The sequence below is a fragment of the Furipterus horrens genome, unplaced genomic scaffold, assembly GCF_987537825.1.
Source record: "Furipterus horrens unplaced genomic scaffold, mFurHor1.1.pri manual_scaffold_4, whole genome shotgun sequence".
In the NCBI taxonomy this organism is placed as follows: Eukaryota; Metazoa; Chordata; class Mammalia; order Chiroptera; family Furipteridae; genus Furipterus; species Furipterus horrens.
In genome coordinates, this window is record NW_028327174.1 from 186,856,403 (window position 1) to 186,880,995 (window position 24,593).

General features: G+C 42.0%; 1 protein-coding gene across 3 annotated transcripts in view; it reads left to right on the forward strand.

The window, feature by feature from the left end:
• The window catches only part of SNX30 (sorting nexin family member 30), a 92,355-nt gene that overhangs the window by 45,432 nt on the left and 22,330 nt on the right, over window positions 1-24,593 (forward strand). For all 3 annotated transcript variants that reach the window (XM_090274571.1, XM_090274572.1, XM_090274573.1), the window contains exons 3-6: window positions 3,301-3,411; window positions 16,080-16,238; window positions 19,613-19,808; window positions 23,067-23,266. In XM_090274571.1, the coding sequence (XP_090130697.1) occupies window positions 3,301-3,411; window positions 16,080-16,238; window positions 19,613-19,808; window positions 23,067-23,266 (666 nt within the window). The remainder of the gene's footprint in view (window positions 1-3,300; window positions 3,412-16,079; window positions 16,239-19,612; window positions 19,809-23,066; window positions 23,267-24,593) is intronic.

The following is a 24,593-nucleotide window of genomic DNA, read 5'->3' on the forward strand; positions in this document are numbered from 1 at the left end:
CAACTGATCAATGTTTCTCTATCACATTGATGTTTCACTCCCTCTCTCCCCTTCCCTCCCTTCCTCTCTCTCTCAAATCAATAAGCATGTCCTCGGGTGAGGATTTTAAAAAATGTATCACAGAATGATTACTGATAACCATAGAATAAATATGTCATAATTTCCTTGACCGGTTTTTATGTTGGATATTTAGGTTGCTTCGATTCCTTTGCTATTTTATTTTACATAATATTGTAGTGAGCATCACTATACAGATATCTTTGCCACAGTTGAAAAGTTATTTTCTAATGATTGATTCCTAGAAGTAGAAGCAGTAATTAAAGAATTAAATATAAAAGCCAAAGGAAAGGAGAATATACAGGTGAGTATTTTTAATAGCTTTCAATGGGGACAGCCTTCTTATGGGTGACACCAAAAGTAGCAACCATAAGAGAAAATAATGGATGAATTTTAAAATTCTGTATCAGGAAAAACATTTTAAAATGATGATAGACAAATGTCTCTGAAGAGCTTTCACAAATGAAAAGGAGAAAAACCGCAGTCAACAAATATTTGCAAAGATGTTCAATCCTAATAGTCATTAAAGAAACAAAAGTACAACAAAGAATATGTATCATCTCTTAGTTATAAGTCCATCAAAGTGATGATTAGAATATGTGGTGAGAATATATATTGGTATATTGCTGGAAGCAGTTTGTCAATTAAAAATATGTATACTCTTTCATCCAGAAATTCTGTCTTTCAGAATTTATTTTAACAGAATTATCAAACAGGTGCCTGATGTTGTGTACTGTAGTATTTTTTATCGATTGAAAAATTAGAAACAACTTAAATGAAGATTTGGCTTAATTATGATATATCCATTCTGTGGAATACTATATATGTATTAAAAAGATTATGTAGATCTGAACTTACTGATATAAAAAGATGTCCAAGATGTGTTAAAGAGATATAGAAAATATGAGTGAATGAATGAATATGTATAGAAAAAATATGAAAAGATATAAACCATAATATTAATTGCATTTTTCTCTATTTAGAGGGAGATGGCTGAACTTTTATTCTCTATTTATTTATTTTTCCTGATATTTTAAAATAAGTGTATCTAACCTGACTAAATAGGAGGGGGTAAAAAAAAAGCAGTTTCCCCGAAGTAAAATAGGTTACAGCTGAAAGTAAACGTGTGTTTTATCATACTGTTTATTTTTTTCATAGTTATCAAACGTTGATTTAAGAATTAAGAGTAGAAATGTCACATAAACTATAGTGTTTGAAGTGGATTTGCAAAGCCAATCAAGAGAAGTGATCAGTTCATGTCGTGTAACATTTAGGAAAGCAACAATTAGAACCTTCCCCCAGTTCCACTCACAATGAAAATGAGTTGCAATCCTTTGTCACACTTCAAAATCTACCTTTCGTGGGCGCATAACCACAGGCAAGTACTTGGACGGAGCCTGCTATGGGGCGCTGTGCAGCCCTCGCCAGCTCTTTTCCAAATGTTGGTGAGCCGATGCTCCAGCAGGCCGAGGAGGGTCTCGGGGATCCTGCTGCAGTGCTCGGACTACTCGTGTGCAGGGTTCTTCAGGCTGCGAGCTCTCAGCATTTCCATGATCCATATGCCTGAAAATTTGTCAGCAGTGATGTGTTCTTTGGATTTCAGTCTTCCTTTTCCCCTCTCCAATTCTACAGCGCTAATTCTTCTGGGGAGTCTTCCAATAAATCGCAAAAACCTAAGTTGAATGAATTTCCCTGCATTTTCCCATCCCTACATCCCATCCTAGGGGGAAATTGTGTTTCATGGGCATAAGCAAGTGCGTGGGACTTTGAAAAGGGGGGAAGGTACAGAAAGCGTTAGTTGGCGGCAGGGTGGGGGGGTGTCAGTCCAAGGCTCAGTCCTTTAAACGCATGATTTTGCTCAGACCCTGTGAGCACAGCTGCTTTTGGGAAGGATGAAATCATGATGTTCAATGCCAAAGCCTTCGGCGGTTTTTTTCTTTGATGGATGACTCTTGTTCATGTGTTATAAAGATATTCTTGGTATTGTGGGTTAAGGAATAAATTTACAAATGTAGCTTGAGCCATTTTTATTTCGAAATTTATTTATTTATTTTTTATCCTCACCTGAATACATACTTATTAAGTTTTAGAAAGAGAGGAAGGGAGAGAGAGGGTGAGAAACATCAATGTGGGAGAGAAACATCTATTGGCTGCCTATTGGATGTACCCTGACGGGGGACTGAATCCACAACCTAGGTATGTGCCCTCTCTGGGAATCGAACCCGCGGACCTTTCAGTATACCAGACGGTGCTCCAACCGACTGAGTCATATTGGCCAGGGCTTGACTTCATACTTTAAATTTCTGAGAAATGTGGCTGTCATAGAGTTGGTAGCCACAAAAGGAAAAATGGTTTTATCTGAGACACAACTTTAGTTTGGGGCAAATTAATGTGTAAAAATCTTATATTCCTATATATTAATTTAATTTGACTTAACATTGTTTTTCGTTGTCAAAGTGCTACAATTATATTTCAGGAAACTTAAATTCAGGAAGGGGGATGAGATAAATATTTTTCTTCAATACAATAACATTTTGGCATTATTTTCTTGTAGTTTTTATTTTTCCTTATCATCTAAAATACAATATAATTTTAAGGTTATGGTTATGGCCAAAATATGGCAGAGGAGGCAAAACCTTTTTTATTTTCATCTAATCTAGCTTCCAAGTGAGCAGTTAGTCTGTTCTTTCTTTTTTTCTTTTTCCTTTTATTTTATTTACTGATTTTAGAGCGAGAAGGCAAGAGAGACACATCAGTTCATTGCTCCACTTATTTATGAATTCATTGATTGATTCTTGGACGTGCCTTGACCAGGAATCAAACTTGCTACCTTGTGGTATCAGGACGATGCTCCAACCAACTGAACTAGATTTGGATTCAGTGGCAATATCCTCAGTGGAATGATTCTGCTAAAATAAATTCTCAAAGTTAAGCTTGGAGGAAATAAATGCTTCTGAAAAAAATTCTGAGAGCTAGTTGGGTTCCATTTCCTGAGGGTAAGAATTTTTTTAAAAAGAAAAGTGGACATTTTTATTTTAGATCGTTGAATTTTTAGCTGTGCCCTGTGGCCCAGACTCGTCACTTTGTGTTGGTGAGCCCTGCCCTTGGGCTGGGGTGCTTGGTGGAAGGAAAGTGTGTTCTTGCCCAGTTTGGTTACTCACAGGGAGCTTTTTTCCTCCCCACTCTGCCAAGCTAGGCTCCTATTCCCTTATGCTCATTTTGTTCCATTCTTCTTTTTTGCAGAGTACTCGGGTGGAGTTTGACCTGCCTGAATATTCGGTCCGTCGAAGGTACCAGGATTTTGACTGGTTGAGGAACAAACTGGAAGAATCACAGCCCACTCATCTCATTCCCGTAGGTACTAAGTCGTCATAGCTTGTTACTCACTTTTCCTGCATTATCTTTCCTGAGACTGTTCACCGAACTCACACCCCTTAAATGATGGGCAAACTCTGCCTTACATTTTATAGACCAGATCCACCCATCACATATTTATGGATATTATAATAATATATCTTACCTCTTGCATTTTGATTTCTGATTTGCTATACAACATGCCAGTTTCTTGAGTGGGATGTGGTAGGTTTTCACTTCCATTATGATAATTTTTTGAAGTATGAAGAGTTGTAGTTCTCATTTGCTGCCTCTTTAAAGACCGTTTCCCCTTCCTAGAGACTATTCTTGAGGTTTGGCTAGCTGCCTCCAGGTGAAGAATGATGCCTCTGATTCCAGCTGGTTGGGCTTTCTTTAGATAGGGGTAATCGGGGAGCAGGAATCCAGCACACAGTCCACTCAACCGGTTTTTCATGTAAAAAACAAATGCAAAAGCCACCTTACCTCTATTTATTTAAGCAGCATAATATGTGTCTATCACTTATATCTGCACATTTTTGAGCAGAATGAGTGTGGCACAGCTGTCACAGTGAATGAACCCGTAATGGTACATTATTATTGCCTATTTAAAAGACTATTTAAAATTAACACATGCATCGAGTACTTTTCTGATTCCTTTTTATTTTTTAGTAGAAATAATAACTACACTCCAAATGTTCCTTGGGGCTTTGGGGGCTTTGGGGGCTTTAGGGGCTTTAGGGCAATTTAGGTCATAAGCCTCTTCAGTGAGGCTGTATCTTTCAGTAATAACCTTGGTTAAATAACTTCTTAGCACTGGCAACTTCCCTGTTACCGTTGCAGCTTCTAACACTTCTTTTTCACCCATGGGTGGAAGAGGCTGAATATGCAGGACACTCGGGTGGTTTTCTTGGTTTTCGAGGCAAAAGCAGCCATGTTGCTGGTGCTGTGATGGGAATGATGGACTTGGCTGGGACTCCATTCTTTCTCCCCTCCCCCACCCCACCATGTATCCCCCCCTGCTCTCCAGGTCTGAAGTTTTGCTTTTCTGTTTCATAATCACTTAACATGCCCAAAGAAGAAACTATCGCTTTGACGCTGTTGGAACTATTCCTTAAAATAGAGTCTTAAAAAAAAAAAACAACTTAATTTGGCAAAGTTGTCAGCTAGTGAATTATATTTTTAATAGACTTTTAATTTTAGAACAGTTTTAGGATTCCAGAATTATTGCGAAGATAGTACAGTGAGTTCTCATATACCCTACACTCAGTTTTGCCTATTAACCCTTTAGTGTGGCACGTCTGTCTCAGTGAATGAACCCGTGATGGTCCATTATTATTGCCTAAAAGTCCTTTACAGGCTTCCTCCGTTTTTGCCTGATGTCCCTCTTCTGCTCCAGGATCCCATCCAGGACACTGCATTACATTTGGTTGTTGGGTCTCCTTAGGCCCTGCGTGGCTGTGATAGTTCCTCAGGCTTTCCTTGTTTTTGGTGATCGGGAGAGCTCTGAGCCATACTGGCCAGGCATTTTGTAAAGTGTCCCTCAGTTGAGATTTATCTAATGTCTTCCTTATAATTAGACTGGGGTGATGCGTTTTGGGGAAGAAAAGCACAGAGGGTAAAGTGCTAGTCTCTTTGGATCTTGTCAAGGATATTTCCTGTCAACAGTACTGATCACTGTTGATGTCAACCTTGATTACCTGACTTGAGGTAGTACCTGCCAGGTGTCTGCACTGAGGACTTACCCTTCTCTTCTCCCCCCTTTCCACACTGTACTCTGAGGGAGGAAGTCACTCTCTATGCTTAGCCCACATCTGTGTACTTAATGGGAGTGGTGTTCCACCTCCTGGCAGATAGTGTATTTCAAGTTTGGTACTTACCTATCCAGGGTTAGGTAGCAACACCTGCTGATGGAAAACATAGCAGCAATATAGACACAGAAGCCAGAATGAAAGGGAATGAAAGAGAATCTCCAGAAAGCCCAGAAACGATCCAAAGTATGGTTTCCTGTGATCTAGGGGGAAGCAGTTGAGTGGGAAGGTATTTTAGAAGCAAGTGGAGGCTTAAATTTCTTCATAAATTCTTATTGCATGTCTGGCCTAGAGAGAGATTTAATATAGGAGAGCATCTCTGCCTGAAACAGGAAAGTCAAACTGGGAGCAACAGAAAAGAAATGTTCCCCTACAGAAATAGATTTTACAGTAACTTTGCTAGGAGGTGTCTGCCTATTATTATACATCATCTTTGTGTTAGTCTTTTTACAAGGCCATTCAGGTACCCTTGGGAAGGTGAGGGGTTACAAGGCAGACAGGGACCCCTACCCTGGAGAGTTTATGGTCAGATGGAGACCCATTAAACATGCAGTGCAATTATTGTTTAAATTTTTATTTTTTTTAAATGGCTTTATTGAGATACAATTCACCTGCCATACAATTGACCATTTAAAATGTACAAGTCAAGGGCTTTTAGTGTATTCGTAAGTTGTGCAACTATCCGCACAGTTCATTTTAGAACCTTTTTATCACCCCCAAGAGAAACCTCCCCTGGCTCCCTGCCTTTCACTTCCAAATGCTCTGTCTTCCCTAGTGCCTGGTGTCCGCTAATCTACTTTCCATCTGGAGAATTGCCTTTTCTGGGCATTTCATATAAGGGGAATCATGCACTGTGTATGGATTTTTTTGTGACTGGATTTTTTCACTTAGCGTAATGTTTTCAAGGTTCATCCATGTGGTAGCATGCATCAGTGCTGCATTGCTTGTTATTGAATAATATTTCATCGTATGGATATATCACACGGTGTCTGTCCACTCACTTTCGATGGACATTTGAGTTGTTTCCACTCCTTCGCTATTATGAGTAATGCTGCTATGGACATTCGTGGGCAGGTTGTTTTCTTGGGTAGATAACTAGGAGTATAATTGCTGAATCATGTCACTCTTACTTAACCTTGTCTGACTGTTTCCAAAGCGGCTGCATCATTTTACATTCCCGCCAGCAGTGCATGGGGATTCCAGTTTCTCCACATCTTCATCAGCACTGGTTATTATCTGGTTTTGGTTGCAGCCATCCTAGTGGGTGGGACGTGGTATCTCACTGTGCTTTTGATTTGCATTTCCCTGACATTAATGAGGTTGCACATTTCTTATGTGCTTGTTGGCCATTTGTTACCTTCCCAGGAGAAACAGCTGTTCAGATCCTTTGCCAATTTTAAACTTGGGTTGTTTTTTTATTATTCAGTTTGTAATAGTTCTTTATATAATCTAGAAACAAGTCCCTTATCAGATATATGATTTGCAAAACTTTTTCTCCCATTCAATGGGTGGTCTTTTTACTTTCTTGATGGTGCCCTTTGAAGTACAAAGGTTTTGCACTTCAGTGGATTCCAGTTGGTCTGTTTTTTTCTTTGGCTGCTTATGGTTTTGGTGTCATATCTTAGAAGTCACTAACGAATCCTAGCTCCCGAAAGTTCTCACCTCTGTTGGCTTCTAAGATTCTCACAGTTCTGGCTCTTACATTTCGGTCTTATACATTTGAGTTCATTATTGTGCAGGAAGTTTTTATTTTTTTAACTAGTGAGACTGAGTATCTTTCCATGACTTCTTTGACATTGTCATTTCTTTTACAAATGCCTCTTCGTTTTTCTGTTTTCTATTTCTTTTCTTATTGGTTGTAGAAGTTCCATATCTATTATACAAAGGAAATGAACTCAGTTGGAATATCTGCTTCTTCTTCAGTTGTCATCTCTCTTAGACTTGACTCCATTAAAAAAAAAAAAAAATCCCTTCCCTCCCAGCCAAGTTAATCTTTCCTTTATAGTTTCTGGCTGTGAAGCCTTTTTGCAACCTAGGATGTTAAAAATATATTTTTGTATTTTCTTTTATTACTTTTGTCTTTATTTTAATATGGAGATGTAGAAGTTCTGATATGAGATGGGAGGACCTTACTTTTTTCACATGAGAGTTATCCCAGAACCACCTATATACCCAATCACCTTTATCATAATCTGTGCATTACACTGCGTCATTCATTAAACTTGTGTGTTCTGGGGCTGTTTCTGAACCTTCTGGTTCATTGATCTGCCTAGTCTGGTACTCCTCTTACACTCTCTGAATTATTGCAACTTTACAGAACACTTCAACATCTGGTTGACAGGTCCACAGTCAATGTTTCTTTGCTCATTTTGGGAGCCTCGCTGTGTTTATTTCTATGTATTAGATAGGATAGAACTGCTACGACTCCCTGTGTCGGTAGAGTGGCCTAAGTAGCAGGTGTCCTGTAGGGTCCAGTGGCCCAGCCTCCCCTATCACCGAGGTTGGGTACTCAAGGTGCACCCTTCATATGGGCTGAGTACACCCTCCTCTTGTAGTTGAGCCTGGTTTGCAGTTGGCAGGTCAGTGGGAGGGATTCACCCCAGCCAGTCAGCTACGAGGACTAGCTGTGACCACTGACCACCTACCTTTGAGGGTCAGCTGTGCAGGGGCAGGGTGGTGGTGCTCCCACGTGGCCTACAGCTGTCCACTGGGTGCATAGGCCCTGGGGTTTCCTGGGTGATGCAAGCCAAGGTCAGCCCCCAACTGTGTTCTGCCCAGGGCACCCTGCCTGAACTATAAAGCAATCTGAGATGCCTGCTACTTGTGCTGGGGCTTGGAGATTCCCAGGCAAAGCTAAACTGTGAATCTAGGCCGGCTGCTGCTAGTGCTGGGCCTGGGGTCACTTAGCAAGAGGTATGGGGCCTGGGGGCTCACTGAGGCCAGCTGTTGCTTGTTTGATAGCATTTAGGAAGTTGTAAAGTATGAGCCAAGACCAGCTATTCATTTGGAAAAGTCACAGTTAACAGTTTGGGTGGTCCCATAAGCTGAGTGGGGCAGAATCTCAGGGGCTCTCCAGGGTGGGGAAAACAGTGTTAGCCAGGTTGATGGAGTCTCAGGTATGGCACCTACCTGCCAACTCAGTGGTTCTATGGGGGCAGGGCCAGAAAAGGGACAATGGCCTCTACCCACCTTTCTGTCTGGGAGAAAGCTGTCCCCTAGCTCCCTCCTTGATGCCAGACACTTCAGTTCCTCCCTGTGTACCACTGGTGCCTTTCAAGATGCTACTGTGGTGCTAGAATTCAGAGGGAGTGAGTCTGAGGAGGTGAGTCCATGTGTGGGTTCTTTAAGAGGAACTGCTGGAGATCCAGGAGTTTCTCCCAATGACTCAATCCCCGCTGGTTTTGGCAGCTAGAAGTTGTGGGGACTTTTCTTCCTGGCACTGGAACTCTGGGCTGGGGGGCCTGGTATGGGGCTGGGACTCTTTACTCCTGAGATACTGCTCCTGAATTTTTATCCACCACACATGGATGTGGGACCACCCAGTTCTGCCTCTGTGCCCCTCCTACCAGTCTGGATGGATGTGGTTTCTTTAATTCTGTAGTTGTCAGACTTCCATTCAACTCAATTTCTGGCAGTTCTGAGTGCTAGTTGTTTTATTTTAGTTGTAATTTTGCTTTGGTTGTGTGAGGAGGCAAGCCATGTTTACCTAAGCTGCCATGTTGACTGAAGTCCTAGAACCTTTTGAATCAGTTGGAAAATTAGGGGGAATGGTGGTAAGTTTCTTTTCTTTCCTTTTTTTTTTCTTTTGCCAACTGCTTAGGTTAGGAGCGTGAGCATAAAGTTCCCACTTTACCTGGGCTTCAGTGGAGTCACGAGACATTGTAGGTGAACAGTCACCCGGAATCTTCTTCTGGGAGGCACCCAAGTTCTTTCATTTGCCTTTCCCCACTGGCCATCCTGAGGCCTGCCCTTGTTTCTAGCCTCGATGGCTCTGAACTTGGCAGTTTCTGGGGCTCTCCTGGGGAAACCCAATCCCGTAGTTCCTAAGCCTACCTTTCCTTTGCCTGAGCAGAATCACAAGATGATTGATATTGATCGACTTTTCTCTCAACCCAACTTTTTCTGCTTTGTGTCTTTAACAATTTCTGTCCTGTTAACAGTATGTTTTCTGTTGCTGGAACACATTTTTCTCTTTTTATGTTGCATTGTTACTCTGGAATTTTAAAAGCAGAAAGAAATAATCATATGTTCTTAAAATGCCATCTTAAAACTAGAAGTGTACTGGCTCTGTATGTTTATTATCTCATAATTGCAATTTACTTGTTACATCTTTTCTACCTAATAGTGGGGGCCACCAGAGAGTCTTCACTGTGACATCATTTTTGTTATTTGTTTGTTTATTTATTTATTTTTGGCTTAGAAGTTGGTTTTATGCTGCTTTGTTTGCTGGGACACAGCTAGTTACACAGCAGATAAATGTCATGGTTCTATGGGCACAGATAGATTTTGGAGATGAAGCGAATAGATTTATTAAATTCCGTAGTGTTTAATTTCACTAAGAAATTTAATGCTCACTTCATTTTTTATGAAGGGAGCTTTGCTGGAAGGATGCATTTGTACTTCTTATGCACCCAGTTTTGTTTTAGGTTGTGGTAAACTCATAGGAATTAATTAGAAGAAATTTGTAATGCAAGTTCTTTTTCTTACTATGAAATAATCAGTAAAAACTCTTAAGTTCATCCTCCGGTTGTTTCCTCCTTTTTTGTACTGTGAAATATACAGGTCTTTAGCTTACCCAGTAGGTAAGTTAGTAAGTAGTGGAACATGGGTTGAACTTTGGAGTACTTTGAATTAAACCAGGCTTGGTGATTGTTCTTTGTGAGGACAAAGCTTTTCATCTTGATGCTTTTTTAATTGTTCGTTATTTTTGCTTAGGAGCAATATTTTCTGTTAGCTTGATAAGAATAGGAAACAGTTTTCTATCATGTAGAGGTGTGCAATAAATATTTTTTTAATTTCATAGAAGTAATTTAAACACTGACAAAAGGAAGTTGGACATTTCAAGATTGAGCAAATGAAATCTTTATCCAGATATCCCACCCAGAAATAGCAGTTTTTCAGTGACATTGTACAGGAAATAGTCTTCTGTTTCACAGATTGTACTTTCTTATAAATTGGTATGAAATACATGTGGAAATGCTTTACCAAAGTATCAAGTGCTATAAAAATGTGAATATTTTAGGATTAAAACTTAAAATATTTAATGGGTTATTGTAATGCTTTGCAAATACAATTTTCGGTGGGTCCCAACATATACAAGTTTACAGTTATGAGTGCATGAAATACAGTGTTTATTCTTGTATGTATTATCAGTTATTAAATATTATTTATTTGTATTACAACTGTAAACCTACTTTTGCCTACCCCTGTATATGCATATATAGTTAAAAAAAAAAAAACTTTTATTATGGAAAATGTCAAATACTACTCAAGGAGAGAGATTCAGTGCAATGGACCCTCATGCATTCATCACCCAGTTTCAACATTTATCAACTTTAGCCCATTTTGTTTCATCTCTATTCTATCCCACTTGCTCACTCCCCTGCCAGGTGACTTGTTTTGAAAGGCGACTTAAGCAACAGAAATTGATTATCTTATAGTTCTGAAATCCGAAGTCCAACAGCGGTCTCAGTGGGTTCATGTCAAGGGGCAGGCAGGGCTGCGTGCCTTCTGGAGGCTTCAGGGGGCAGTTTGTCCTTCAGCTTTTCCAGCATCCCCGCTGCCTGCCTTCCTTGGCCATGGTGCTTCTTCGAGCTTCAGAGCCAGCAGCAGAGCACCTTCTCTCTCTCTGACATCTTCCATCATCACGCCTTTTATTATTACTCTTCTTGAGATAGAAGTCACCATGTTAAAGTGCACAATAAAGTGTACAATTCAGTGGCTTTGAATACATTCACTATATCTATTCTTTTCAGGGATGGGCTGGGGAGGCAGAGGAAAGGGCAGGAGGGGATGCCAACTGGATGGTCTCTACAGTGTTTTGTAGGTACCACACCTATCTAATTCCAGAACATTTCCATCATCCCCCAAAGAAACCCCGTACCCATTAAGAAATCACTTCCCATTCTTTCTCCCAGCCCAATTATTATAAATAATGCTGATTGAATGTTGCTTGTATAAGTTTTTGTCTGAATTCTTCCTCCTCAATTATCTTGACTATATTCCAAGGAATGGAATTGCTGGATCGTGTGGGAATTCTGTTTAATTTTTTGAGAATGCACCAAAATTTCCCACAGTGGCTGAACTATTTTACATTCTTTCCAGTTTTTCCAACACTTGTTATTCCCCTTTTATTTGTTTATTTTATAGCCATCCCAGTGGTGTGAAATGGCATCCTAGAAGATTTTTAAGATTTCGACTTAAAAGATATATGGAAGTTCCACCTTTTAGTTCATGCTCCTTTTTTTTTTGCTTTCTGTTCTCAGTGTTTACAAATTAATAAAAACAGCTGGCATCCATTTGACATCTACCATGTGCTAGGTAGGAGCAGTGTTAAGTTCTTCATTTACAGCAATTATCCACAGAGTATTGATGCCCTTGATTTCACTAGCAACCCAGATTCCTATGCACAAACAACCAAGAAGGTAATTATAAAGGTGAGGCTCAGAGTAGGTGTGTCCCTTTAAGGAAGCTTGTAATAGGAAGAAACACGTTTTCAAAGTCATGAACATTGGGAATAATAATGCTTACAATAGAAGTAACTTCTGTTTGCAGGAGAATTCACCCCACGGTTCCTTTAAATAGCAAGCTTCCCTGATTCTTTAAACATAAAGTGCAATGCACTAAATCTGAAGAATTGATATTTCAGGAAGTTATCTATTATGTTAAGTGAAGCATACCTAACTTCTTAGTTGCTCATTCAGCTTTCCTCCCAAGTCCCATTCAGCATAAGCAAATGAGAGTATACTCAACAGGACTGATGAGGTAAGAACAGAGAGATATTCACTGGCTTTGGTAATTAGAAAGCTACTGCTCATGTTTAAAAAGACAGTGTCTGCATTTGGTTGGGGAAATGGCAGAGAAATGTTACAGAACCTCACCTCTCTGTTCTGTAACAGCCGTGGGGTTCGATTGCCCACCGCCGAGAAGCGTGACTCCCAATGCCAGAGTTTGGTGAAAAAGGAAAGGGGTGTTTTATTTGAAGGTTATACAGATTTAGAATAATGGTGGATTTGTCCTGTTAAGTCCCACTCCCTTTAAAACACCCCAAAACACATAATACTGTCTTCCTTAGCCAAACCCAGGCCACTTTCAGAATGCACCAGTCAGAAGTACTGTCCTTCAGAAAAGCAGAAGTCGGCAGCTCAGCATTGCAGGTATCCCCCACTAACCCATGCTTGGTTAGGTAGTTCCTTACGATTCCCAGCTCCATCAGCTCTGCTGCCATGTACTCCAGGCAGGTTTCCCACAGCGCCTCCTCTTTCTTACTCCAGGTCTTATCCAAAACCACATGGCACCTCCTTACTCACCAGACCTCATGGCGGACCAGGCTGGGGGGCCCTCCTACATCCTTTTAAAACTACATGGCTGCTCGCTCCCTCATGACTGCCCACCCTGTTTTTAAATGCTGACCCAGAGCATCCTACCCGACCTCACATCCAGCTCCTCCTACAATGTGTTATTTTTGCCAGTTCCCCTGTATATTTTTTTATGTTCTTTCAGCTGCCATTTTTAGTCAGGGCAAGAGTCTCCTGTGACACATATGACACACACAGACATCTGGGGTGGGCCACCTCCCCTGGCTTTGAAAGTCACAGTAGACCTTGGGGAGCGGGCAGCTGTTAACTTGCCTTTTGTCATGTAAAATATCGTAAGCCATACCATCAGCTCCCACTTCCCCCAACCATGGGCTGTGGGGAATTTCTCCTGTATTCTGGGGACCCCCTCTTTGCACCCCATTTCAGAAATGCAGCATTGAAAGCAGTACCAAAGACAGCTTTGTTTTGGGGTGGAGGAAGTTTGGGGATTGAGGAGTCAGTGGAAAAAATGGAAGTAAAGATAAAAGATTTTTTTCAAAAAAGATGAATTAGACAGGAAGGCGGGGAGTAGAGGATGTAAGGTCAAGGGATAGTTGGATTTACTTTTTCCAGGGAGAAAGAATGAGAATTAGTTTTGGCCAATGTGGCACAGTTGGCTGGAGCATCATCCCGTAACCAAAAGGTTACGGGTTTGATGCCTGGTCACAGTACATACCCAGGTTGCGGGTTCAATCTCCTGTCTAGTCATGTACAATCCCCAGTCTGGGTGCATATGGGAGGCAGCCAGTCGATGTTTCTGTCTCGCATCAATGTTTCTCTCCTTTCCTCTGTCTCTAAAAACAATGAAAAAATGTCTTTGGCTGAGGATCAAAAAGAAAGAAAGAATTAGCCATATTTTTATAGACACGGAGTAGAACTGGATGAGGAGGTGATGTTGAATATATTGAAGAGAAAGTATAATTAATTGACGATGGCAACTGCTTCTTCGTGAACTAATGGGTCTAGGACACAGACGGAAGAGTTAGCCTTGGGGAGGAGTACGCTGTCCACAGGAACCTGAGAAATGGAGGCGAGGTGGTGCCCAGTAGATGGGTTTCTGAGGAGGAAGCAAACGGTTAGGGAATTTCCATGTGTTGCCCTTATACCTAGTTCCTCCTTCAGAGAGGTGATCATCTGCTTTGCATCAAAGGCTGGCAGTTGAGTGTTGGGTTTCAGGAGGGTGGACATCTAAGGGAATGAAAGAAGAATAGATCAGAGTAAAGGAATTATCCTCAAGGACAGCCATACCCTATTAAAGACAGCCTCTCTGCTGCCGGAACACTGGGCTGGGGGCCTCTGCGCCTGGCCTCCTCGTGCATTTATGACGTTCTACGCAAGCGTGAGCATCTGAGTTGGACATGTGTTCCCCATGTGGCTCTGTCATTTTATTCCTGACTCTACTCCCCTCTCTTCCTTTATTACTAAACCTTTCCACTGTGCACTGTAGAACTCCATCTCTGTCAAAAAGAAATCTCTTAATTCTTAGCCTCTTCTCTGAACACACCCACCATCTCCAGATTTAACTGAACACTGGCTGTCCCTGATTAGTGGTCCCCTGCCGTTGCTGCCACTCGTACAACCTGAAACACGCAAACTTCTGTCAAGTGTCTGCTCAGTGGCAGGAATCATTGGGAGCACAGTCATCCCCCTAGCTAATTGAATCCTCATGAGGTTGGTACTGCTGCTATTTATTTCTTGCAGATGAAAAAACTGAGGTACCAAGAGAGTATAGAACTTGACCAAAGCCTAACGGTTGAGCAGAAGGGAAAGATGATCCCAGGAGGCACGGCACCAGAGTCTTGACTCTCGAGAACTAAAACATACTGACTTTGCAAAGCTTTTTGAAGCTGAGGCCATAGAATTCCCATGCACCCCGAGTGCTTCACTTCCGGGGCTGCTGGTGTTGCCCCTTCCTAAGTCTTCCAAAGGTTTTGTGGTGTTAGTCTGGGCTGCTTCTTGACATTCCCTCTCTAAGCGCCTTAGTATTCCACTTCTAGGGGCTGGTTGAGTCCTTGTTGCTGCCTCTAATTTCTGTTGGTGGTGCGCTCTGTGGGGCTTTGTTGTTGTTCTTGTAACTTAAGAGAAAAAGAAATCTCTATATTGTGGAGCTTGAAGAGGTTGTGAACTTAAATGCTGGTTCCAATCTTTTCACATTCTTGCAAACATTTGTTTTTTTTCCTTTCCTTTTTTCTTTTTTAAATTATGGCCATCCGAGTGGTTATGAAAGAGTATTTTTTGATTTGTATTTTTCTAATGACTAATGATGTTGATCATCCTCTCATGTGCTTATTATGCCATTTGTTTATCTTGTTTGAAAAAATATTGACCAGATCATTTGCCCGTTTTTAAATATAAATGCTCTTTTAATGTTTCATAACTTGTACGTTTCAAATTGTACATTAGCAAATACTCTCTTTCCCTGTAGTGGTAGTACTGCAGAATGTTTTTAAATCAAGTATTTGATCTGGTTACTACAGAAATAGGTTAAAGCTCAGAGATCCTATCATAGCCAGGTAGTTTGAAATTGCCCACAATATTGGCTCAAAGGAAATATGATAGAGAAATTTGTTTGTGTAAGGGAAGTAAAGGAAATTACATTTTTAAGAACTTATGAGTATAAATCTAAACAAAAAAGTCAGAGGAAAGGTATTTTTTAGATAACATGGGTTTGCCTAATATATTCATTTCTCCATCCACCAAGTTTTTTTACCCCTTGAACTGGGAGTAGAACCTTATCATATTTAATTACATTTTAGAGAGAGTGAGAGTGAGGGAGAAAGAGAGAGAGAGAAACATCAGTGTGTGGTTGCCTCTTGTGTGCCTCCAACTGGGAACCTGGCCCACAACCCAGGCGTATACCCTGACTGGGAATCAAACTGGCGACCTTTGGCTTGCAGGCCAACACTCAATCCACTAAGCCACACCAGCCAGGGCAAACCATTTTATCTTGTCCTGACTTTTTCATTATATCATCTGTGCATCAAGCAATGTAAAGATAACTATTGGATTTACTGGACAAATACTGACTGGCTGTTTTCTGTATTCCAGGAACTATGCGCTAGTGTTTTATTTCTTACATTATAAAATTGACAGGGTAGTTGTGATTTATTCCATCTATATTTTTCCAAAGGGTTTATATTGATGACCAGTGACATAAAGATCAGACTGATTGAGAAACTCTGTTCTTGAACAGCTGGATCGGAAGAATGATTTGCTAGCCTGGCGGGTTTTCTTTGCACCGTTTTACCAAATGCCCCGCATTTTTTCCTTCCTGTCTTCACAGCCGCTGCCTGAGAAGTTTGTGGTGAAAGGCGTGGTGGATCGTTTTTCAGAAGAGTTCGTGGAGACCAGGAGAAAAGCTTTGGATAAATTCCTGAAAAGGATTACGGATCATCCCGTACTTTCTTTCAATGAACACTTTAATGTTTTCCTTACTGCTAAGGTAAGGACAGGGTTTTCCTGATCTCTCCCCCCAAACCAGTGTCCTCCAGGCCCTTTCTTGAATGTTGCCTTCATCTCTCACAAGCCTCCTTCCTGAATGGCCCGCTGCAGAGGGAGGCATTGAACTGCTCTATGTTTCCAGCGCCCTTTGCTAAATTAACATGGTTACTGTGTGAGAATTTAGGAGAAAACACAACCTTGCAGCAGCAGAGGAAGTTGGAATATTTTCACTCCCCAGAAGCAGGATAAGTGTTCCTTTAAACCCTTCTTGGCATAGCACTGAGGGAACCCGTTCTGACCCACAGCGGACATGCAAGGGTCAGAACATTTATTGAGCATTTGCTGAGGATGCTTTTCACAAGACCCCCATGCAGATGAGGAAGCTGACCTTCAAGGATTTGGCGCACATTCATGTGGCATCACTAGGATTTGAAATTGGGTCTCTGTGACCCTGAGGCCACCCCTTACCTCTGGAACAGACTGCCTGACCGCGAGGAGCTCCGCATTACTTCCCCACAGCCAAGTTTCCAATCGGTCGGGCATTTTCCAAGCCACTGCCAGAGAACTATTTGGGTTCCACCCAGCTACCAGATTCTGTTTATTCAAATTCCACTTGGTGATTCACCGACTTCACTCTGTACTTCCCTGTTGGCACAACTAGCTAGAAAACCTGTGGCACTCGCCTTGAATTGTCTGCAGAAATGGGATCCCATGCCAGCTTCCTCCAGCTCCTTCTGTTGAGCTTCATGTATCATGTTCCCATCTTGAGGACATAAGTTGTTGTTTCTACATTGGCAAGGGTACTGAGGCCCAGGTACTTCCAGTTTTCTGTTTTTGAAGTGGCAAAATTGAGAAATATTTACAGATAACCTCAGTTGACGCTAAAGCCTTTAGAGAAGGCACCGTTCTCCAGACAATGGGAATCACATGGCAAAGTCCGTTAGTGCTTGAGTGATTTTCTTTTTAAACCTCAGTTGGCACTTAGCCTCATAGATGACATTTCCATTCATCTTCTCTTTTTCCAGGAGGCCTTTTCCCCCACAGGTCAAATGTGTTATTTTTAAAATAAGTATTTCCTGGTGAGCTGATCCTTGGATATAGTTCTTTCAGCTTATATACAAAGTAAACTCCATGCCTATTGTCCCAAAAGTGCAACTCGCTCATTCACCCAAATTATAGGTCCCCTGGCCAGGTGGGCCCTCAAGCATAGTCATTTTAATTACACAGAGACAGAAGGGGGGAAAAGTTGGACCCCCAGTGATTAGGACTCCGTGTGAAGAATAAATAGGAAGATTGTGTGTGTGAGTGTGTGTGTGCGCGCGCACATGTAATTTGTGTGTGTGTGTGTGTCATTTATCTGTGGGCCAAGCAGTATGGAATGATTAAAAATAGTCCTTCAGTGTCTTAATCAAAATCCAAATTCATGTGAGTGAGTGAGGGGAGTTTGCTTGTTTAAACAGAACAAAGTCTAGCCCTGAGTCAGTGTTACTTGCTGAACCAAATGCACTAAATAAGCCCATCTTTTCTCTTTCTTTTTAATTATGGTAGAATACACATAACATAAAATTTACTATCTTAACTATTTCAAAATGTACAGTTTATTAGTGTTAAGTATATCCACAGTGTTGTACAACTAATTTCCAGAACTTCTTCATCTGGCCAAACTGAAACTGAAGTGCGACTCCTCCAACTCCCCGTCTCTTTCTTCCCCCAGCCATCTCCCCCGCCATCTTTTCTTTTAATACTTGGTCTTGTTCTTGAATTACTCACTTCCATGTTCTGTCACAGCAAATGCAAAAGCATTCTTCTCCCTGTGTCGACATGATCTTATCACAAACTAGAAGTGTCTTGAAGAAGCAGCCAGGGATGCTGGGAAAGGTAGGGGCACTCACAGTCAGCTGTGCCTAAATTAGTGTTTTCATCTGGCAGAAGGGGGCTAGCAGATAGGTACTGCCTTCACCATGTTCATTAACTTGGATGGCTGGGGTTACCCTTTCAAAGACCTACTCTGAGTAGAGCTTATGCAGTTCAACGAGCCCTTCTGGGTCTAGCCCTGCTCCAAAAAAATGCTATCTGTGGAGTCCATTCTGAGAATCACAAAGCTTCATTGTAGTCTTGTGAAAGCCCGGTGCCTATGAGGAAATTTTGTGTCTAGAACGTATGCGGTTAGAAGAGGAAATGGAATCTTGAGAACATTCTCCCAGGCATCCTGACTTTGAAAAGAAGGAGAGAGGTGGAGGAGGGGGGCTGGAGGTGACTTCTGCTGTTTTTAAGATGGGCAAGCCTTGGGTATAGTTTACGCGCTGAAGGATTCAAAGTTGAAGATACGGACGGGAGGGGAGGGTTGATAGGGCAAGGGCCTGGGCTGGGGGGGGGGGTAGGAAAGGGTGGGATCAAGAGCAAAGGTGAAGGCGCTGCCTGCAGGGAGAAGGAGAAGGAAGTGAAGTCAGGAGGAGGCCACACTTCAGGCACTGTGGCGATCTGAGCCTAAAGTTATGTGTCGAAGCGGGGGTAGGGGTGTTGGACATCTGTGTTAACTGTGATTCCCTTCTCTGCCCTGTCCCCACATCAAGCTGGGTCCCCAGAAAGCAATGATCTTGTGTCGTGTCCCCTTATTTCCCCGTAGACGTGCCCTTCTGTTTGTGTCGAGGGTGGATGGGAGGAGCAGACCACTGCATCTTCTGTAAATCCCTTTGTGAAGAAGGCACCATTCAAGCTGACCACGTAGAACAACCTGAAGATACTCTCACTTCCTCTTAGACATCAGTGATAGGAAGAAGCTTGGTTCACCCGGCAGACTAATGTGCTTTTTAAACTTAGATCCAGCGCATTATATAGCTCAGCCTATTTCCCGTTTATGCCTTGACCAAGAAGCCCAGGATACGATGCTTTGTTGTTTACAGCACCTGCCGAGCGCTGCGCTTTCTAGCACCGGCTTCTCTGTCCCTGTTTCTGGCTCCCCTCCCCTTGCTCTCTGCTTTTCCTACCTGGCTTTGGTTGAGATCTAAATAAATGAGTGGAATGAATTTCAGCTTTTGAATTTTCATTCTAAAGGCAACTTAGGATATTTGCAAAGCAGAAAGGAACGTTTTGGTTTAGGTCAAAAGTTTTCAAACAATGATGTTGGAAATACAATTTTGTTTAAAGGAGAGCACGCTCAGGTGAGGGAACCTGATTAGAAAGGTAGGCTGGGAGCTTGGTGGTGGTGATGGCAAAGAGAGGCCCCTTTTGGCTATGTGGTTGGTTCCTCTAACTCGGCTCCTTGTTCTCTCTGTCCTCCGTTTCCAAAAGGCAGTTGCCCGAAGGAGTTGGTGCGCTGAGTTCTGGCCGTGCCAGTGACTGAGCCCTCTCAGTTTGTTCATGTGTCACCCTTAGGACCTGAACGCCTACAAGAAGCAAGGCATGGCACTGCTGACCCGCGTGGGCGAGTCGGTCAAGCATGTCACCGGAGGCTACAAGCTGAGGAGCCGGCCCCTTGAGTTTGCAGCCGTCGGCGAATACTTAGACACATTTGCACTCAAACTGGGAACCATAGATCGGATAGCCCAGCGGATCATCAAAGAAGAAATAGGTGAGCTCTTGGCTGAGACTTTGATCATGCCCAGGGGCCACATCTGCAGAAACGGCATTCATGTGTGCTAAGGCGAAGCAAACTGCAGTAATGCTGGGGGGACAGAATGAGGCCCTGTTTTGCTTATAAAACAATAAACACAAGGAGAGGAGGAGGTCGTTGTGATCAGAGAACAATCCTGTGCTGATCCTTTGCCCTGCATCTCAGCCCTGTGTTTGCTTTTCCCGGTGCAAACAACCATGTTTCCACATGTAGGCTTTCCCGTTTTTTTTCTCTTAACTTCAACTTGGAAGGTGGAGACATTGACTCGACCTCCCTTCATGCATAGGAATGATCATTTAAAAAAATAAACGTGGGTATCTTTTTCTGGCAGAAAGATGGTTCAGAAGGACAGCGTGGCGACCTGTGTTGGCCACAGTTATGACCCTGCTGAGCCTTCAGACCTGAAATGCGCCCGCCTGCCCGACCCGAGCCGCCTTTCAGCCCCACGTGTCCTGACCCGAGGGGTGACGAGGCGTCGCTGTCTGTGTTCTTCCTCGCTGTTGCCGCCACCTCCTCCCCACCCCTCTCGTGGCCACTTGATATTCTGTGTCCCAGAATGTTGGGACCTTTTGTGAGCCAGACAGGCCCGAACGATGTTAATGATCATGCTGGCATGTGACGTGAAACACATGGAAAAGAATTCCCCAACAGTTGCCACCCACTAGTTACTAAAAAAGGGGCAACAGCACTTTAGTGTCATGGCAAGAATCCTGGTGACAGATGACAGGCCAGAGTTTCTTTGTGAGGGGAAATAACATTTCTTCTTGTTTCCTGTACTTCGATTCTCCTTCACCTGCTGATGGTATCATGTAGGGCCTGCAGGTCTTGGAGAGAGCTTCGGGTACCATCCACACCGAAGGACCAGGTGTTTGCCTGACCCCTGAGTGAGAGAGTGACTGCCTTTGCAAGACCACATCTCCTGTTTCAAATGTTCCCTAAAATTCCATTGTTTTTCCATTGCAACTGATTTTTTGGTTAGAGCATCATCCCAATAACACCAAAGTTGTGAGTTCAATCCCTGATCAGGTCACATACAAGAATCATTCAATGAATGCATAAAAAAGTGGAGCAATAAATTGATGTTTCCCTCTGTCTCTCTCTCAAATCAATCTTTTTTTTTTTTACAAAACCATTCCCCTAAACCTATAGGAAACTGTGCCACCATTGTTACAATACTGTTTCACTGTGCAGATAGGAGAGTGTTTATTTTTGAAGGCACTTGGTGGATATAGCTCCTATCACTTTCCCCCAGAAGGTATTGTGGTCCCCATTATCCAGAGGCATGGCATTCTCATTATGGGGTGGGGTTGATTGATGTTACGACGTTAACTGTAACATAAGCTTTTGGAGATTTTTTTTAAGTCTATTTTATTATGTTATTACTGTTGCCCCAGTTTTTCCTCCTTTGCCCCTCTCTGCCCAGTATTCCCCTTCCTTGCAGCATCCCCCTCTTCTGCATGTAAGTTCTTTGGCTTCTCTGTTTCCTATGCTATTCTTAATGTCTCCCTGTCTATTTTGTACCTGCCAATTATGCTTTTTAACCCCTGCACCTTTCCCTCCATTCTCTCCCTTCCCCCTCCCAGATGATAAACCTCCAAATGATTTCCAGATCTATGATTCTGTTCCTACTCTAGTTGTTTTAGTGTCTTTTATTTAGATTCCATTGTTGATAGTTGTGAATTTGTTGCTTTTTTAATGTTCATAGTTTTTATCTTTTTCTTAAATAAGTCCCTTTCTTAAATAAGTCCCTATATCATGTAATAATCACTTGGTGATGATGAACTCCTTTAGCTTGACCTTGTCTGTGAAGCACTTTATCTGCCCTTCCATTCTAAATGATAGCTTTGCTGGATAGAGTAATCTTGGTTGTAGGTCCTTGCTTTTCATCACTTTGAATGCTTCTTGCCTGTCCCTTCTTGCCTGCAAAGTTTCTTTTGAGAAATCAGCTGATAGTCTTATGGGTACACCTTTTTAGGTTATTCTGCTTTTATCACTGCTTTTAAGATTCTCTCTTTATCTTTAACCTTTGGCATCTTAGTTATGATATGTCTTGGCGTGGCCCTCTTTGGGTCTAACTTGTTTGGGACTCTCTGTGCTTCCTGGACTTGTATGTCTATTTCCTTCACCAAATTAGGGAAGTTTTCTTTCATTATTTTTTCACATAAGTTTTCGGTTTCTTACTCTTCCTCTTCTTCTGGCATGCCTATGATTCATTCAGATATTGGCATGTTTAGAGTTGTCCCAGAGTCATCTTATACAATCCTTGGTTTTTTGAATTCGTCTTTCTTCTTTCTGTTCTGGTTGAATGTTAATTTCTTCCTTATGTTCCAAATCATTGATTTGAATCCTGGCTTTCTTCCCTTCACTGTTGGCTTTCTGTATATTTTTCTTTATTTCACTTAGTGTAACCTTCATTTCTTCCTTTATGTTGTTGCCATACTCAATGAGTTCTTTGAGCAACCTGATCACCAGTGTTTTGAACTCTTCATATGATAGGTTGGCTATCTCCGTTTCATTTGGTTCTTTTTCTGGGATTTTGTTCTGTTCTTTCATTTGGGCCATATTTCTTTGTCTCCTCAATTTGGCGGCCTTCCTGTGTCTTAGGTAGTGCTGCAATGATTCTCTTATAAAAGGCACCTGTCTGGATGAATGTGGTTTCTTTAAATCCTTGGTTGTCAGACCTCCATATAGTTTGATTCTTTGACAGTTCTGGGTGTTATTTGTTTTGAGATTTAGTTGTAACTCTTTTTGTATTTGCACAAGGAGGCAAAGCATGTCTACCTATGCCTCCATCTTGACCGGAAGTCTTAGCTTTCAGAAATTAAAAAAAAATTGTTATGCCCCGGCCTGGTGGCTCAGTTGATTGGACCATCATTCCATACACCAAAATGGTTATAGGTTTCATTCCAAGTCAGGGCATATACCTAGGTTGCAGGCTCAATTCCCAAATCAGGGCACATATTGGAGGCAACCGATCAACATTTGTCTTTACCGTCAATGTTTCTTTCTAACTCTCTTCCTTCCTCTCTCTCTAAAAAATCAATTAAAAAAATTGTTATGAACAGTGTTGTGTTTAAAGGAGAGCATGCTCAGGAGAGTGTTTGGCCAAGGAGGCACATCTTAATGCAGAGAGCTCTTGGCTGCAGCAGTTATTGGGTCAGCAATACTAGTGACTGCTGCCCAGCTGGAGCTTATTGGTTTCTTTTCTCTGTTTAGAGTACCTTGTAGAGCTGAGAGAATACGGGCCTGTGTACTCCACATGGAGCGCTTTAGAGGGGGAGCTGGCCGAACCCCTGGAGGGCGTGTCAGCTTGCATCGGCAACTGCTCCACGGCCTTGGAAGAGCTGACGGATGACATGACAGAAGATTTTCTGCCTGTGCTCAGGGAATATATCTTATACTCTGACTCCATGAAGGTAAGCTGGCTCACTTCTTGGGGGCTTAGGTACTTTCTTTGTTGTGGTTATTACCCAAAAAGTAATTGATTATTGCCCATTTGCATGTGGTACAGGTTTCCTTTATCCTGGGTGGGCAGGATCAGACATGTGGATTGATGTCATGGACATATAAATAGAACGCATGGTGAACAAAGTATGTGAATTAAGTGAAAAAGAAATAGTTTCGAATAAATTCTTATTAGTGTTCTCTGAGAAATCAAGGGGGTATAAAGTCTACTAAACAAGAACAGGATGCTATGGAAAAGAAGAACTGGATAGTTAGAGCTCTTGAACGTTAACATATGATTGCTGAAATAAAACTGAAGAGTAAAGTCAGAAGATGAGGATGAAGAAATCTTGGAAGGTCAAACACACAAAGACAGTTTTTGAAAAGTAGAACAAAAAATGCAAATACACTGAAAATGTGAAGAAATGGTGAGAGACATAGAGGGTTAGTCCCACAGGCTCAACACGTCTGACTGGTAAGAGTTTCTGGTGGAGAGAACAGTGGAAACTGAGGGAAGGAAATTATGAGAGAAATAATACAAGGAAATCTCCTGAAGCTGAAGGACTCAGGTCTTCAAATTAAAAGGACATTTCAATTGCCCAGCAAGAGGAATGATCAGAGAACCAGCTGGAAGCATATGCTTGTAATATTTTAGAACAAAAGTGATAAGGATGAAATACAGGATCAAATCCTTTAATGGCCACACCAGAAGCTGCCCCAGCCTGTACTTAGGGGTAGGGGACCCTCCGATGGTGACACCAGTCAGAGAATAGAGTCAGTCTCCCTGACCGACAGAAGAAGGGGGGTGTGGCTCAGGGCTGGACATACCCGTCTTCAAGGGGACCCCTTTCTACTTTCCAAAGGAGACCTCTTGTGGATAGGGATTAACAAATCTTTAGAGAGAAATCTGTCGGTTGATTTGGGTTGTAAAATGAAAAGCCAAGAAGATCATGGCTCTATGAAAGGGAGTAAAAAAAAAAAAAAAAAAAAAATCAACTAGTTATAAAAACGGTATTATGGGAAATTGCAAGCATATACAAAAGCAGAAAGAACATTTGGTGGGCTCTCATATACCCATCACTCTTGTTCCATCAGATTTGAAGTTTTAAGGCTCTTGATATATTGAAGTGTGTACAATGGACAATGGAGCCTGTTGCTGGTGGAATGAGTTACTGTCTCATGTATACTCTATAAAGCTGCTAATAAAATGCTTGCAAAGACAGGATCAGGTCTGGATCTCACAATGATCAGGGAAAGTGGTATAAATTTCCCTCTCTGTAAGGTGGAAATACTGGTAGT